This window comes from Moschus berezovskii, chromosome 24 (assembly GCF_049115385.1).
Source record: "Moschus berezovskii isolate FMDL1 chromosome 24, NW_MosBer_1.0, whole genome shotgun sequence".
NCBI lineage: Eukaryota > Metazoa > Chordata > Mammalia > Artiodactyla > Moschidae > Moschus > Moschus berezovskii.
Window position 1 is genome coordinate 9,093,292 of NC_142483.1, and position 18,444 is coordinate 9,111,735.

Consider the following 18,444-nt stretch of genomic DNA (forward strand, 5'->3'; position numbering starts at 1 on the left):
ACACATAAAAATTTCAAATTGTTTTCTTGTCTATTTGTATATTTTACATACATGCATACATACAATCACAAACAGATGTATTCATATCCCGAAGTATAAAAATACATAGATACGAGGAATTTTTACAGTGTTTTAAAATAAAATGGTCATTTATGTATATTTTAGGGTTGCATTTACTATGAAAATCCTACTAACTCATCTGGTATAGTTCTAAGACGTTTTTTAGTGGCTACATATTTCATGACACAGATATTCCCCTTTTGATGTTTACTCACAAAGTTCCAATCATTCTGTCTATGCAGAAAATGATGACAATAACGGACACATATTTTGATTACTATTTACTAGGTACTATTTTTTTTTTTTTTGGCCACACCAGTTTGCAGGATCTTAATTTCCAGACCGTGGAAGGGACCTGTGCCTCCTGCAGTGGAAGCATAAAGTCTTAACCCCTGGACCACCACCGAAGTCCCAGCTAGGTACTGTTTTAAATGCTTTATGCATATAATATGATTTAATTATAAAAACAGATTTATGAGTTAGGTATCATGTTATCCTGTTTCACTGATAAGGAAAATGAAATAGTATCAGATTAAATAATTGCCAGTATTCATGTATCTGATGAGTAGCAGAGCTGAGATTTTTATTGGCTCTTGGTCTTTCTTTAACTTTTACACCCACAGTCTCTAATATAATCAGCTTCATTATATTTTTACTGAGCATAGAAGAACCTGGATGTTGCAGCTATGTGGTAAACTTCTTTTATTCTTACAGCATAAACTGACAGGAGTGAATGAGGAAGGAAGAAAGGAGAGAATGAAGAGAGGGACAAAAAGGAAGGGAGTGATGATACTGATTTTGCAGGTAGATGGAAACAAGTTAGAATTTCATCAGCAAGGCAGGAGCATGCCAGTCTCCTTAATTTCCACCAACGTTAGTAATTTCATCTCCCCCTGTTTGATGAGTAGAAAGTAATATCGCATTGTTATTTTAATTTGAATTTTGTTGCTCAAGTGAATTTGAATATTTTTCTTTAAGTTTGTGTCTTTGGGGATATTTTTTGTGAATTGACTGTTCATATCCATTCCTCATTTTCCCTTTAGTCTTTTCTCAAAGTTTCATAAGTTATTCTATCTACCTAATCAAATTTTGTAATCTGCAGAGTACATTCTTACTAAATTGATTATTTATGTATTAATTGTGTTTATAGGGTATATTATACATACATTTACTTTGTATTAAATCAAATAATTCCACTTATTATTAACATAGTTTCTGCTTTCTTGTCTTGTTTGATATAGTTATCCCTGCCCCTAAATTTTAGATGTAGTTGTGTAGATATTTTTTCCAAAATTATATTGCTTTATTTTTTTAATTTAAATATTTAAGTTATCTGGATACTTCTGATTCACATCCCTTTTATTTAAATATTTAAGCTCAGTTTTAAGTATGGTGTAAGAAGAGTATTTTTTAATATTTACATATACAGAAAGTTGTGATCAAGCTATCAAATTAATATATTTTATTATAAATGAAATACCTCATTTTTTATATGTCAGTTTTTAATAAATATAAGGAAATACTTCTTAATTCTTTATTTTGTTAACTATTCTATTTCTTCTATTAGCATTATTTTTTATCTTGTATATTCAAGATTTATAATATAACCCATTTCAGTATTAAATGAGTGAATTTAATTTAAAATTCACTATTAAATAATCATAAGAGATCAAAACAGATGTTAGGAAATTATATTCAATTGAATATTAAAAGCATAATAACCCAGAGATAAACAGCATTTATTCACAAACTACATAGATCTTGTGATAATAGATAATAGAAATGATAATTTACCTTTTAGGTAGAAACAAATCTTAAATGGCAATTATCACTGCGCTTTTAAAAATTATTTTTCTGATCTAGCCTATGTGAGGAGAGAAAAAAAGAGGAATGAACAATAAAAGAAACCAAGTAAAACATTTACTTATGAGTGATAAGTAAATGTTATTGTCTTTTAAACGAAAATCACATAAAAATGCTTAGAATTAATAGAGTCCAATCAGAGTATGAATACAAAGCAAATATAAAGAGGTGAATAGATTTTTATAAACCAACCCTTCAAGAATTTTGGAAATGAATTACAAATTTCTAGGCATCAGGGCAGCATGTTTTTGTTGCAGGAATAAGAAAACAAATGAATAAAGCAAAGGTGAGAGTCCAATAATGGGTGTTTTCTAAGAAAATTAAGAGAGCAGATGGCTTTGGGCAGGAGCCGACTTGTTTAGTGTCCCATAAGGGACGGTGTGTCAGACAGAACGCACATTAGTCAGCTGTAGAAGATGCACAGGAGGCTGTTTGGACCAGACAGCAGCTGAGGAAGCTCTGGACCACAGCCAAGAGGGTGGGAAAACTGAGTCACAGGAGACTTCAAACACTTCCATTAAGTTGGGGGATGTGGGTAATGCCCAAGCAAAGCACAGAAAACACACTTTACATATCCAGAAATATATGGATATGTATATATGGGATATTTTAATAAACCAAGCATTAGAAATGGACCAGTTCTCAGGTCTATTTGTGACCTAGCAGAGGTCGCAAAACAGCCTCTGCTAGTAATTCCCTGGTAGTCCAGTTGTTAGGACTCCATGCTGTCACTGCCAAAGGCTGGGGTTCAATCCTTAACTGGGGAACTTTAAAAGATCCCAAGGTGATGGTGTGGTGCAGGGGGAAAAAAAAAAAGCCTTCTTTCAGGCTTCATTCCATGATAAGTGGTTGTCATTCCAACTTGGTAGCTGGTGGGTGGGTGATTCAGGGTAATAATCAACAATCAACTTGTGAAAAACATCTGTAACCTGAAGGAACTGATGAAGAATAGAAATGTAAGGATAACAAAAATTAAAAGGGTAGAAAAATATATGTATAGGAAGAAATAAAAACAAAAAACTATTAAAAGGGATCATTTAAATCTCTGAAGTTTCCAGACTTACATGGTTACATGTTCAATAGGTACTAAAGAAAGAAAAATGGGCTTCTATAGCTTCTGAGCTTCTATAGCTCAGTTGGGAAAGAATCTGCCTGCAATGCAGGAGACCCTGGTTCGGTTAGGGAGAAGGGATAGGCTACCCACTCCAGTATTCTTGGGCTTCTCTGTGGCTTGGCTGATAAAGAATCCACCTGCAATGCAGGAGACCTGGGTTCGATCTCTGGGTTGGGGAGGTCCCCTGAAGAAGGGAACAGCTACCCACTCCAGTATTGTGGCTGGAGAATTCCATGATCTGTATAGTCCATGGGGTTGCAAAGAGTCAGACAACTGAGCGACGTTCACTTTAACTATATCAGGCTGTGAAACATGGAGAAACAAGCAAAATTCTCCCAGTAAGTGCCATAAGAGTATGGGAACTCAAAGATTTTATTCCTTTCAATGAAAACAGAAAAATTATAATATTGCTCATAATATTTGTGTGTAAAAAGAAACATTTTACAGAAGATGGCACAGGAAATTTTAGATTTCTAAAATATTTTAAAATTCAACTTTAATTAGACTCAGTGTTGAACAGCAAACACACATCCTTAGAAGATTAGCCTAACAACATCCACGTAGTTAAGGACAAAAGTGCCAAGTCTAACCCATCCTGCAGAATAGTCTGTTCTTTCTAAGTTCTCATCAAGAGTTCAGATACAGAATGCCCAAATGTGTGTGCTTATTGAAATACATGATCTCATTCCCAAAACAGACATTTAATGAAATATTTAACACGATGAGAAAATCTGAATTAGAAAAATCATTGAAGTTTGGGAGGTAGAGTGCAGAGGCATGGAAGTCTAGATTTTGCCATATGATAGAAAGATAGTATATTTCATGATATTTGAAGGCAAGTAGATGAGAGGGTTGGAGAGGAGAGAGGGGGAAAGTAAGCAAATGGGTAGTTGGAGCCTCTTGAGAGGTTCATGATAGAGCTAGAATCAGAATATTAGGAAGTATTTTTTTTTTAAAGAGAGGTTTTCATTATATATTTATATTGAGGGATTTTTTTCCCTTGTGGAATCAATGCTTGAGTAACGCTAGATGAAAGACTAATGAATAATGACAAATGAAAATAATAATATCTAAAAAGTGTAAGAGGGATCTATGCTGCTACTGCTGCTGAGTCGCTTTAGTCGTGTCTGACTCTGTGTGACCCCATAGACGGCAGCCTGCCAGGCTCCCCCGTCCCTGGGATTCTCCAGGCAAGAACTCTGGAGTGGGTTGCCATTTCCTTCTCCAATGCATGAAAGTGAAATGTGAAAGTGAAGTCGCTCAGTCGGGTCTGACTCTTCTCAACCCCATGGACTGCAGCCTACCAGGCTCCTCCGTCCATGGGATTTTCCAGGCAAGAGTACTGGAGTGGCGATGGCTCGCCTTCTCCGAAGAGGTATCTATAGAAGGATCTCTACTGGAAAGAGAAACCAGGGTAGCAGTCCTTGAATAAGAGAAAAGGAGTTGAAGAAAAATATACAAGCAATAAAGATGTAGACAGAGATCTGAAACAGAAAAATTGAAAGTTTAACAAAATCAGAGAGTGATCATTAAATGAGAGATAATGACTCACCATATAAACTGTCTAAGACAGTAAGTCACTGAACACAGATGTTGAGAGCTGAGGTGTTAGTAGGTTAAGAGAGAAAGCATGGAGCAGTATAAATACCAGCCCAGATGCGGCCTGGATGAACTTATTGTTTTCCATACAGCCTCTAGATTTGATTAGAAATCAAGGAGACAGTCTCCCCCAGATCTATCTACATTATTTGTCAGTCTCTAAAACTTGACAAATTTCTTGTGCAATCAGTGCACACTGGTCACTTTGCTATGGCACTTTTTATGTTGCAATATCTTAGAAAGTTCCCTTAGGACTTAGAGAGGATGATAAGATCACATTTTGGATGTGTGAAGGGATATAGTTAAGTTTAAAGTTTAGTCTCTCAGTCACGTCTGTTTCTTTGCCACCCCATGGACTGTAGTCCGCCAGGCTCCTCTGTCCTCGGGATTCTCTGGGCAAGAATACTGGAGCAGTTTGCCATTTCCTTCTCCAGGGGATCTTCCAGACCCAGGGATCGAACCTGCATTTCCTGCATTGGCAGGTGGGTTCTTTACCACTGTGCCACTGGGGAAGCTCGTGATGGCATAAGGAGTTGCATTAAAGGCCGATTATGAGTGGGAAACCCCTCGGCTTTATATATTTTATGAAAACAGTGGCAACAGCTCTGACACTATCAGCAAATGTCCAGTTTGCTTTCTTCTCTAAGCAGTTCCCTCGCAGTATTTCATGGTGTTCAACATGCTCTCACTTAACAGTGACTGATCCTTTCTCAAGCCAACAAATACTTAATGGAAGAGGACACAAATAGTGTTGTAAGCCTATTACAACAGGGACCCAAATGAACCCTGTTCTCATTTTTAAAAATACATTGAGGCTCATCCAGCCAGAGCCCAGAGGGAAGGCAGGTACAATCATACATGAAAAACATAAAAAATAAATAAAATAAGAGACTTCTTCCCAGGTGGTCCAATGGTTAAAACTCTGCGCTTCCACTGCAGGGGGTGTGGGTTTGACCCCTGGTCAGGGTGCATGCCCTGTGGCTTGGCCAAAAGATATTTATATATATATGAAATCTAATCCATGTGATAATCATTTTGATTGTCTCGTCTGAACTATTTAAATATCTTGAGATGTGTGTGTGTTATAATTTTTACTTTGCAGATGGAACTGATAAGAGTAAATACTTCCATCAGACAGAAGACAGAAGAGGTAGATAAATTCAGCCCACACCTTTGCTGGAAGACAAAATAAGTGGTATCATAGGTTGACTGAGGAAAAGAGGGTAGACCAAGTCCTTGAAAGTCTCAGAAAACAACTTTTACCCACGCCCCACCCACTGGAGAGCCTGGTTTGCATCTCTTTTCTAAGAGTTCCTTTCACCTGAGATGTGAATACTCACCTAACGGACGGCTGATGCTAGAACAGTGGCTCGGGATGACAGCCTCTATGTATGTGGCAAGGAGCACCATGCTCAGGGTTATAACTCTGGGAACCTCTGATCTCATCTCCTTCCATTTCCTGTGACTATCATGTCATCTGCAGCAGGAATGACAGTGGCGGCAAGGGGATATCATGTTAATTGACAGAAAAAAGTTTGCTCACCCTCTTAATTATTATAAACAATTACTGGTGGTTAATGAAAATGCCCAAAGAGACTGTCACAATTAATTAGAAGAGAAACACTCTGGAGATTTCTAGTGATGGGAAGCAGATATTCTCAGATGTAATAAATGAATATGGAGAAGGTACTTCCACTTTCCAGATAGATTAATGGTTCTTTTGAGAGATTAATTTCCCTGAATGGTAGTTCCATATACTTCATCACAAATCTCGGATACCCAGGCAACTGTGATATTAACGGTGAAATAGAAACACACACACAGCGCATAAGGGGGCTACCAAGGATATAGAAGTAAATAAAATCCTTTTTTTCCCACCATTTTCATTTTAACAAAGAGATAATGTCAGAGGATGAGATGGTTGGATGGCATCAGCGACTCAATGGACATGAGTTTGAGCAAACTCCAAGAGGTGATGAAAGACAGGGAAGCCTGGCATGCTGCAGTCCACAGGGTTGCAAATAGTTGGACATGACTTAGCGACTGAACAATGATGTCTGTGTCCAAAATTTTTGCAAGAAAATTAGCATAATTACATAGAAGTAGCTCTTGAATTAAGCATGAAGGAAGTTTTGGGGAGCGGATGGCTACAACAGCCTGAGTGCAACTGTGGTTTTAAAGAATCTAAGCATGGAGGCATACATTGCTGTGTTGGCAACCCTGTTAAATATTTCAGAAGTGAAAAAGGGAGGACTTAAATGTTTATCCTACCCTCTGGTATACATGTATCTTACCAGATCTTCCAGAGAACTTCCTATAGCCTATTCATGAGATCCACTTAGCATGATGTCATCAGTGTATTGAAATGTCAAAATGATCAAAATCCCTTCAGATTATATTGTGACATACATAAGAAAAGCTGTCCTTGCCCTGTGGAAAGAGAGCAAATGTGAACGGCTTTCTATTCCAGGTAATTTAAAGTTGCTTCTGGCCTTTTTTCCTGATAGAAATTCAATATACAAATATTTATCAATTGTCTATAATTAATCATTTTCCTAGTTTGTGTATCTCCCCCTAAAACAGCTAAAGTCTATTTAATTTGTAAAGTTGTTTGATATCTGGCAGTAGTCCCTTGAGAAGGTCCCATGGAGACCTCATCTTGAACTCCATGGGCTCATCAATATTTATCTGAAAAATGTAGGTTTGTTCTGAAAAAGGCAAGAAAAAAAGAATACATGAACAAAATTATAATGCCTTGCTTACTTTCAATGTTGATTTAATTCATATTTGCTGTGTAAACTTAGGAACCCATAGGGTGGAGACTGAGAGAGTGAAAAACCTTAAGAAATTGCAGAAATGCTAGTCAGAGAGAGAGAGGAACCACGAGAGAGATTCCAAAGCACAGTTTGAGATCATCATTCCCACATTATAGAGGGTAAGAACATGAAGCAACCTGAAAATCAGTTGTAACATTCAATGTCCTGGACCATTAGAGCTGGAAGGAAGCTTATCATCAAGTTTCCCTCCCATCGGTTATTTGTCCACATGTGAATATTTGAAGACAAGTTCAGGATATATATGAGACTAACAAATTCTAACATGAACTTTTTGTTCATATTAAAGGCAGCGATTAGTCAAGTTGTTCATTCACTTGAATTAGATAAACCAAAAACCAGAGATTTTCATTTTATAATTAGTAAAATGGCATAATTCAGGGAAACCGAGAGACTTACAAAAGACTAGAATTATTGATACAAAAGATACCATAAGACTCTTTTTATCTCACTTTAAGCCAGAATTTTTCCCCCTTTATGACAGTTTCTTTTTAAACCACGTTCTCTTCATGCCAGTTTCCTATGAACCTAATTCAGCGGAATGAAAAATGAGGTCTTCCTGTAGTTGTCAGGTTTGTATTTTTTTTTTTAAGATTTTTCTGATGTGGACCATTTTTAAAGTCTTTCTTGAATTTGCTACAATATTACTTCTGTTGTTTAAGTTGTTTTTTTTTGGCTGTGAGGCATGTGGTATGTGGGACCTTAGCTCTTGGACCACCCCCTGCATTGGAAGGTAAAGTCTTAACCACTAGACCACCAGGGAGTTCCCAGGTTTGTATTTCATGAGCCTGTCAATATGAAAAGTTTTTCATTCCAGACTCTAAAGAAGCGACACCTAATTTTCCCTGAAATATTCTATCTGGTTTTAGAGAATGGAGGAAGTAATGTTGCAGGAAAAAATGGTACTTCTGAGAACGACTACTGTGGGTCAAGATCAGTTTAGGGAAAGGATCATCATCATTGAGTCTCACAGAGGGACTCTGGTAGAAAATACTGAAATCAGGTGTCAAGTTCTTGGGAGACAGTGTCTGGTCAGGGAAAGGCACTCAGTGTGAGAGCCTTCTTAGACGAGGCCTTCACACTTTGCATGGGCCTCCTCTACGGTGGAGTCTCTTTGGCCTGTACTTTCTCCTTCTGCTAAAAAGTTAACACACAAAGATGGTTACCAGGGGGCTGCATTGGTGCTGGGGGATAGGCCCTGTTGGCCAGAGTCAGTGTCCCAAAGTAGATATATAAATGTGGCAAGCAGATTCCCTGCCCTGGTGATCTGGAATTTAAAGAGTGTCACATAAAGACTGGGCTTCCCAGGTGGCTCAGTGGTAAGGAATCTACCTGCCAATGCAGGAGACTCAGGTGACTCAGGTTCAGTCCCTGGGTTGGGAAGATCCCTTGGAGGAAATGGCAATCCACTCCAGTATTCTTGCCTGGGAAATCCCACGGACAGAGGAGACTGGTGGGCTACAGGCCAGGGGTCCCAAAGAGTTGGTTACAGTTGAACGACTGAGCATGCACGCATGCACAAACATAAGAGACTGAATTTGAGGGATGTGAGTGCGTTAGTTGAAATTTCCAAGAGAGTCCTGACAAGTTCATCACCTCCGAGACCAGCCCCAGGCCCTGCACTTTCAGCTCATGGTGTAAAAAAAAAAAAAAGCATCGTTGAACACACTGAAACAATGAACACTAACAGGCCAGGGTAGGAAGGAAGGTCCTCAGCTTTGTGGCTCAGGCCCCAGGAGAGATGCCGAAGCAGAGGGCAGGCTCTGAATGTACACCCCTCCAGCCTGTGTTTTATCAGTCAGGTGGGCTGCAGACTTGGGCCAAGCCTTTAAATTCAAAGCAAGCTGGAGGGGGTGGGTTGGAGGCTTGGCATGGCCTCAGGCTGTGTAAGGTGGCGGGCCTGTTGCCAGCCATGCGGAGGTTGAGAGTTGTCTCATTCCTGGACACAATCAGCTTGCTACCGGTCTCTGCAACATTTCTCCCCCTGAACCCTGGTGGGAATCCCAAGGTTGCACATTAGCAGTGGTGGCCCCTGCTGTTATCCTGTCTCCCTTCCCCAGACTTGGGGGGCGCTTTGAGAGCTAGGGTTAACCACGTGGGCCTTGCTTCCGGAACAAATGATAGCAGGGGAGGAGCCAGTGTTCAGGTGCTGACTGCCCGCTATCGCTTGCTTTCTCTCCCTTCGTCCTGTAACAAGGTTGCTAAGCGCGGTCAGCTGTGGAGCTGAGAGCGGGGTTGGGTGAGGCGGGAAGGCAGGTGTGTCTCCAGGGTGAGGAGAATGCCAGGTTGCAGCTTAGGCCCGTGTGCAGCTTGCCTTGGCAGTCCAAGCGAGGGTTGGACTGAGAATTTCCAGACAGAGCAGTTCAGAAAGGAATGTGTTTATTAAGAGCAAAGAGCAGAGACAATGTGGGCGCTGTGAGCACAGCAAGTCAACCTCCTGTCAGATCAAGGAAAGCTGATGCTTTTGGTGGTTAGCAGTCAATGTTTATAGCCTCAAGATGAAGAAAATTCCTGCTGGAATGTTGGCGTTAGGTGATTTGTTATGGCACTATCGAGTGACTACCGGGTAGACATCTTTGCCTATTATGGGATCAGGAAGCCTACTGGTAGTATTGGGGGGCTTTTGGCACCAGTTACAAAGGGGCTCACTCAGCTTTGGAAGTGGCCTTGGTTCTGGTCTCTGATTCAATGGCCTTGGTGCAAGGCCTCCCACCCTGTGACCTTGGGGAGGACTCCACAGGGGCTGTTACAAGAGGCCTGTGAGGAGGTTACAGTAGATAAAAGGGTTCAAGGGTACTGGTGGTTCTGAAGAGGTGAACTAATGGTGGTGACCCTGTTTCCAGAAGCCTGTGTCTGAGGAAATGCAACTTCTCCATCTTCTCACATCAGGGCCCGAGCACACAGGTGTGGAAGCCATACTCACTTGAACAAACAAAGCGGAAGCATTGGATGGCATTTACACATCCTGGGAACTTTTTCTAGAAAGAAGCAACTGGGAATCGCGGTATGGCAGAAGGTACCCTAGAGGAGCTCAATGTAAGAAATCCACTCTTCTATTTTCTGTGTTCTCATGCAGTAAAGACAAAAGGAATTAAAAGTTACTGGGATGGGTTGCTCTCCCGGGTATCACAGGTCTCCCTGCTTCCTCCCTTGTCCTGTGTGATCCAAGCTGCATGGAGGAACTTGGGGTTTTTCACAACATAAACTCAGACCCCGTTATCCCCTTTTTCAAAGCCTCTCAGAGCTCCTAGAGTAAAAATTCAGAATAAAAAGGGAGCATTTAAGTAATAGAGGCTCTCCAGCCTACTTTATTCCTGGTGCCTCTTTTAAAGCTCAGAATAGTTCTCTGCTGGAAAGATTGTTTTATCCTCATTTTATATCTGTGTGCACTGAGGGTAAAAAAAAATTTTTTTTAAAAGCAAGTTGACCAGTATCTCCCAAACAGCCAGTCTGCCATGGAAACCCATGTTTGCATGACCCTGAAGCCCAATTTCTATCCTCTTCTCTGTTGAGTATTAATATTAACCAAACTCACCAAAGACAGTGGAGGAAAACTGAACATTATCTTACTAGAATTTTCTTTATTCAACTGGATCATCATCCCTCAACCATCTGGTGACCAAGTATTGTCTGTGGCTGTTTTTTTCAAGGAATCTTAGGACCTATCTTTCAGGAAGTGACCACACGGGTGGAGAGGGGAAGGTTGTCATTTGTACAGTGTCCTCAGAGCACAAGCTTTATGCCTGGGATATGCACAAGGCGAATCTGGCCAATGAGCTGCACAGTTAATGCTTGTCTGGGTCCATCCTGTTAAATCCCAAGAAACAAGTGCTGGGAGGAAAAAGATACTCAGAATTGGTAACAGAAACAAAGGTTTCAAATCAGGTGTTCTAACTGGTAGCCTGTGACCTTTTCATTTAGACTCTAGAAGCTGAATTCAATTTGTAAAAACGTTTTGTTTTATGTTAGAGTGTAACCGATTAACAATGTTGTGATAGTTTCAAGTAGACAGCAAAGGGACTCAGTCATACATATACCTGTATCCATTCTCCCCCAAGCTCCCCTCCCATCCAGGCTGCCAGGTAATATTGAACAGAGTTCCCTGTGCTGTACAGTAGGTCCTTCCTGGTTATCTGTTTTATTTGGGTTTTTGAAAATAATTTTATTTATTTATTTATTTTCGGCTATGCTGGGTCTTCGTCTCCATGTGGAGTTTTCTCTAGTTGTGGTGAGTGGGGGCTGCTCTCCAGTTGTATACGGGTTTCTCATTGTGTGGCTTTTCTTGTTGCAGAGCACAGGCTCGAAGGTGCAGGCTTCAGACGTTGCAGCCCGTGGGCTCAGTAGTTGGGGCTCCCAGGCTGCAGCGCAGAGACTCAATAGTTGGGGTGCACGGGCTTCGTTGCTCCACAGCGTGTGGGATCTTCCTGGATCAGGGATTGAACCCATGTCTCCTGCATTGGCTGGTGGACTCTTTACCACTAAGCCACCAGGGAAGTCCAGTTGTCTATTTTAAATATAGCAGTATGTCCATGTCAACCTCAAACTCATTAACTTTCACTTCCCCTCATCCTTTCCCCAGCAACCAGAAGTTCATCTCTGAGTCTGTGAGCCTGTTTCTCTTCGTATCATTTCTTTTTACGTTCAGCATGTAAGGGATGCCGTGTGATATTTCTCCTCCTCTGTCTGACTTACTTCACTCAGTATGACACTCTCTAGGTCCATCCATGTTGCTGCAAATGGCATTATTTCATTCTTTTTCATGGCTGAGCAATATTCCATTGTATATATGTACCACATTCTCCTTTTTCATTCCTCTGTTGATGAACATTTAGGTTGCTTCTATGTCTTGGGCTATTATAAACAGTGCTGCAGTGAACATTTGAGTGCATGCATCCTTTTGGACCACGTTTTTCTCTAGACAGATGCCCAGGAGTGGGATTGCATGGTCATATGGTAGTTCTATTTTTAGTTTTTTAAGAGACCTCCATACTGTTCCCCATAGTGGCTGTACCAATTTACACTCCCACCAACAGTGTAGGAGAGTTCCCTTCTCTCTACGTGAGAATTCACTTTTTAGTGTATATTTCTATATACAAGCTTATACAAGACATTTCTATGGTAGCATGAAATGACTTTGTAAAATAAGCAATCTTTAGTCATTGAGCATCTCTGTTACCTATTCTACTGCTTCTCTGTCAGCTACTGGCATTTGTTATATTGGCTTTTTTAGAAAGTTGCCTCTAACTCAGCTCACTTCTAAGGGCCACAAAGGTCTTAGATCTGGAGGAGCAAAAGTGGTGCAAGAAGCACTGAATATGAAGCTGGAAGAATGCAAAGTAGTTCCTGATCTGTTGTATTTTATTTGCTTTCCCTGTTTGTATTTCTCTCTCTTCCCCTTAAAAAATTAGACAGTGATCTTCAAACACAGGGTCTTCTGAACTATGATAAATACTCTTATGAAAATAATAGTTAACAGGGAAATGATGAAATAAAAGTCTACTAGAGTACTCATACAGTGTTGTATGTCAATTACATCTCAATAAAGCTGGGGAAAGTGGAAGTTAGAAGGGCACTCTCTTGAATAGCTTTTTCTAGAGGAAGTTAGTCACCACATCCCTGAGGACTTTCAAGAAGCCCAGTGGACAGGTCCACATGTCAGAGAACGCTGGTCTCCTGCCAGTAGTGAACACCAACTTGCAGTCATATGAATGAGCCATCTTAGAAGCCGAGGCTCAACCTCAGATAAACTTGAGATTATTATATCATCAGCCAACATCTTATTGCAATCTAATGAGACACCCTAAACCATAGGCACCTAGGTAATCCAGTCTTTAAAGTTTTGACCAATAGAAGCTGTATGAGTTAAGCGATTGTTGCTTTATGCTGCTTTGTGATTTCTTATGCAGCAATAGTTAACAAATACAGTTAGTACCTGAAAATGGGCTGCTTCCGTTACAAAACCTAAAATATGGAAGAATTTTGGGGACCAAATGATGCTAAAATCTAAGCAATGGGCTCAAAAAAAGATCAATCCAGGGTAAGGTCAGTAAACGATACTGTACTGTTGAAGCCAAAAGAGGTGGCTGTAGAATTCTCTGTTAGACCGTGGAATGATCTAAGGCAGTACCACAGACTGTTCAACCATCTTTCCCTCCAAGAAGCATGTGTCTTCTGCTTTCATGGCTGCAGTCACCACCTGCGGTGATTTGGGAGCCCAAGAAAATAAAATCTGTCACTGTTTCCACTTTACCCCCGTCTATTTGCCATGAAGTGATGGGACTGGAGGCCGTGATCTTCATTTTTTGAATGTTGAGTCTTAAGCCAGCTTCTTCACTCTCCTTTTTTACCCTCATCAAGAAGCTCTTTAGTTCCTCTTCACTTTCTGCCATTACAGTGGTATCATCTGCGTATCTAAGGTTATTGATATTTCTCCCCGCAATCTTGATTCCAGCTTATAAGTCATCCAGCCTGGCATTTCACATGATGTACTCTGAATATAAGTTAAATAAGCAGGATGACAATATACAGCCTTGACATACTCCTTTCCCAATTTTGAACCTGTGCGTTGTTCCATAGCCAGTTCTAACTGTTGCTTCTTGACCTGCATACAGGCTTCTCAGGTGACAGATAAGGTGGTCTGGTATTTCCATCTCTTGAAGAATTTTCCACAATTTGTTGTGATCCACATAGTCAAAGGCTTTTGTGTAGTCAATGAAGCAGAAGTAGATGTTTTTCTGGAATTCCCTTGCTTTTTCTATGATCCAACAATTGTTGGCATTTTGACCACTGATTTCTCTGCCTTTTCTAAATCCAGCTTGTACATCTGGAGGTTCTCAGTTCACATATTGTTGAAACCTGGCTTGAAGGATTTTGAGCATCACCTTGCTAGCATGTGAGATAAGGGCAATTGTGCGGTAGTTTGAGCATTCTTTAGCACTGCCCTTCTTTGGGATTGGAATGAAAACTGACTTTCCAGCCCTGTGACCACTGCTGAGTTTTCCAAATTTGCTGGTATGTTGAGTGCAGTGCTTTAACAGCATCATCTTTTAGGATTTGAAATAGCTCAGCTGGAATTCCACCACTTTCACTAGCTTTGTTTGCAGTGATGCTTCCTAAGGCACACTTGACTTCACATTCCAGGATGTCTGGCTCTAGGTGAGTGATCACACCATCATGGTTATCTGGGTCATGAAGATCTTTTTTGTACAGTTCTTCCGTGTATTGTTGCCATCTCGTCTTAATTTCTTAGCTTCTGGTATGTTCTTCCTCTTTCTGTCCTTTATCGTGCCCATCTTTTCATGAAGTGTCCATTTGATATCTCTTATTTTCTTGAAGATATCTCTCGTCTTTCCCATTCTAATGTTTTCCTCTATTTCTCTGCATTGTTCACTTAAGGCTTTCTTACCTTTCCTTGCTATTCTCTGGAACTCTGCATTCATTTGGGTATATCTTTTCCTTTCTCCTTTGCCTTCACTTCTCTCCTTTTCTCAGCTATTTGCAAAGCCTCCTCAGACAACCACTTTGCCTTCTTGCATTTCTTTTTCTTTGGGATGTTTTTGGTCACCACCTCCTGTACAATGTTATGAACTTCTGTCTATAGTTCTTCTCTCTACCAAACTTAATCCCTTGAATCTATTCATCACCTCCACTGTATAATGATACGGGATTTGATTTAGGTCATACCTGAATAGCCTAGTAGTTTTCCCTCCTGTTTTCAATTTCAGTCTGAATTTTGCAATAAGGAGTTCATGATCTGAGCCACAGTCAGCTTCAGGTCTTGTTTTTACTAACTGTATAGAGCTTCTCCATCTTTGGCAGCAGACAATATAATCAATCTGATTTCAGTATTGACCATCCGGGGATGTCCATGTGTATAATTGTCTCTGTGTTGTTGGAAGAGGGTGTTTGGTATGACCAGTGCGTTCTCTTGGCAGAACTCTGTTAGCCTTTGCCCTGCTTCATTTTGTACTCCAAGGGCAAGCATGCCTGTTACTCCAGGTAGCTCTTGACTTCCTACTTCCATGCCAATCCCCTGTCTTCTTGGAGTCATTCCTATCACATATGCTGAGACTCACAATATACCAGTAAATGTTGGCCACATAAACCTCTATACCATCTTGGGCTTTGACCTACTTCAAGTACATTGCCCCAGGCATTCTTTTTTATGTAAGATGTTTATTTATTTATTCTTTTTGTCTGTGCTGGGTGTTCTTGCTTCACGGGCTATCCTCTAGTTGTGGGAAGTACGGGCTGCTGACTAGTTGTGATGTGGTGGTTTCTCTTATTGCTGAGCACAGACTCTAGGGCACTTGGGCTTCAGTAGTTGCAGCTCCTGGGCTCTACAGCACAGGCTCAGTAGTTGTGGCCCATGGGCTTAGTTACTCTGCAGCTTGTGGGATCTTCCCAGACCAGGGATCGAACCCATGTCTCCTGCATTGGCAAGCAGAGTCTTTACCATTGATCCACCAGGGAAGCTGCCAGCCATTCTTCTAAAAAATATTTTTCTGAATTATTTCATACCTATGTCTCTTCTTTCATGTGTGCAGTATTATATAGTACATGAGCCTGGGCAAGGACTATGTGGGGACATGGAGATATGGTTTTGGGGAGACATTGAGAGAACAGAATAGTGTTGATGTACTGATGAGTAATTATCTTTGAGAAAGTACTTCGGTGCTTACAAAGTGTTATTTCTTGGGATTATCCCCTAATCTTTGTGAAGTAGACTAATCAGAGGTTTTACTTTATTTTTTGCTTTCTAAATGTTTTATTTATTCATTTATCTTGGCTATGCTGCATCTTCGCTGCTGCATGCAAGCTCCTCTAGTTGCAGTGCTCCGGCTTCTCAATGCGGTGGCTTCTCTTATTGCAGAGCATGTGCTCCAGGCACGCGGGCTCCATAGTTTCAGTGCATATGGACTTAGTTGCACTGCATGTGAAATCTTCCTGGACCAGGGATTGAACTTGTGCCCCTGCATTGGCAGGCAGATTCTTAACCACTGGGCCACCAGGGAAGTCCTGGTCAGAGGTTTTAACCTCCATTATGTGATTAAAGAAATGGTGGCATATCTTGCAGCCGACGGTTCTGTTTCCTGTGTACTTGAGGATTTCGTGTCTCTTTCCGTGGGCATGATAGTGATGCTTTGGTTTCATCTTTGCTTTGGCAATTGTGAGGGTGACATCTACACGTTGACAGGGCCTGAGTTGAGGAACGTTTCTGAAGTGAATGCATTTCAATGCAGTGTTGGCTTGCTACACAGCTCTCCTGGCAAGAAATGGATCTCTGCATCTGAGACACATGAAAATATCTTGCCAAAGACAGGTGCTACTCCTAACTTCAGGAGGAGAGCGTCAAGCTTTAGGAAGGCGAGGTTAAACAGTATTAGAAAAACTTAGTGAAACTTCCACAGAACTTAGTAAGGACCGGACATACTGCTCCCACCTCTCCAAGGCTGTATCACATTTTTAATCCATTCCTATAGCCAAGAAACAACGTTCTCCAAAGCAATACTATCCAGTTGCAAAGACAAATGTTTCATAATAAAAATTTGCTCATGAAACCTTAATCAGCCAGAGAGATGGAGGAGGGTAAAAGATCAAGACATAAGGATCTTCAGGAACCTTATTCACTTTTGCTTTCCTTACTTTATTTACTTTGGCTGGAAAGTACAAAGGTAGTAAAAGTCACTCAGTCGTGTCTGACTCTTTGTGACTTCATGGATTGTAGCCTGCCAGGCTTCTCTGTCCATGTAATTCTCCAGGCAAGAATGCTGGAGAGGGTTGCTATTTCCTTCTCCAGGGGAATCTTCATGTATTGCAAGCAGATTCTTTACCGTCTGAGCCACCAGGGAAGCCCACAAAGAAGTCCAGAAGTGAACAAAAATGCATCAACTCCAAATGTCACTCTGAGAAAGTCTCTAGCCGCAAAGAGTCAGACACGACTGAGCGACTGAACTGAGCTGAACTGAATGTGGACTGAGTGCCAAAGAATAAAGAGCTAAGAGAGAGGCAGCAAAAGCAAACTAGAGCTTGACTAGTTCTCCAAGATCGTCCCTTCTGTTCAGCCAACCTCATGATCAGGGGTCCACCTTGGCAAGAAGAGAAGCTTCAGGGCCACTGCTCTATGTCTGTCCACGACAGCCAGGGTTGGGAAACAGTTACCAAGTGACAAGCAGTGGCCACTCAGTGCTTCCTGAGATTCAGAATAAAGCTCTGCTACAAACTGAGGCTTTTGAAGGAGGCTGTTCTGGAGTCGCTCCTGTCCTGAGATGCTACAACTTCCCTTTCCATCTGACAACATGGGCAGTCATCGCTCCAAAGCTATTTTTCATGGAGTGCTTACTGAGAAGTCAGAAGATAAAGCTCCCCATCTCCCTCCCATTTTCATCATGCCGCAGAGCCTGCTGGCTCCCAAGGAGGACACACAGGGTAACACTGATGTTTCAGAAAGACTCAATCTGCTACTTTTGATCTAACACCTGAGAGGACCAGGGGCTGGACAGTCATCCGAGGTAGGCTGTGCCACATGAGAAGTGCTGGTTTCCTCCCCCAGTACACACGTGCCTTCTTTCTTTATCTATAAACGTGTGTCAACAGGTCTATCTGTGTTAAGGGTGCCAAAGATTTCTTCACCTTGGTGGCTGACCCCTGCCACCTTGACCCTAACGCCTATGCTTCTGACCTCTGTGTGGAAGCCTACCCAAGGTCACGGATGCAGAGCCCCACACCAGGGTCGTCTCTGGAACTGACTGAGCCCCACAGCATCCTTTGCCATGAGCCCCCCAGATCTACGCCGGCCAGCTCCCTGACCCCATAGTAGATAAAATACCCACTCTACTACTCACCCTATAGTAACCCTGACCAGTCACCAAATGCCACCCTTCCAGTAGGAAGGTCTTATTATATCTGTTGCAAATTTGTCAGCAAGGAAAGTAACTCAATGTGAAGAAAGTTTTAAGAAAAAAAATCCAAATA

The 18,444-nt window shown here is 41.2% G+C and overlaps 1 protein-coding gene across 1 annotated transcript in view; it reads left to right on the plus strand.

The window, feature by feature from the left end:
- Positions 1-10,290: 10,290 nt before the first annotated feature.
- FBXW12 (F-box and WD repeat domain containing 12) overlaps positions 10,291-18,444 on the plus strand; it is a gene marked incomplete at its 5' end in the record, with an annotated part of 37,868 nt that continues 29,714 nt past the window's right edge. The window contains 4 exon segments of the mRNA XM_088831673.1: positions 10,291-10,422; positions 11,095-11,229; positions 16,645-16,792; positions 17,777-17,929. Of these exon segments, the coding sequence (XP_088687799.1) occupies positions 10,291-10,422; positions 11,095-11,229; positions 16,645-16,792; positions 17,777-17,929 (568 nt within the window).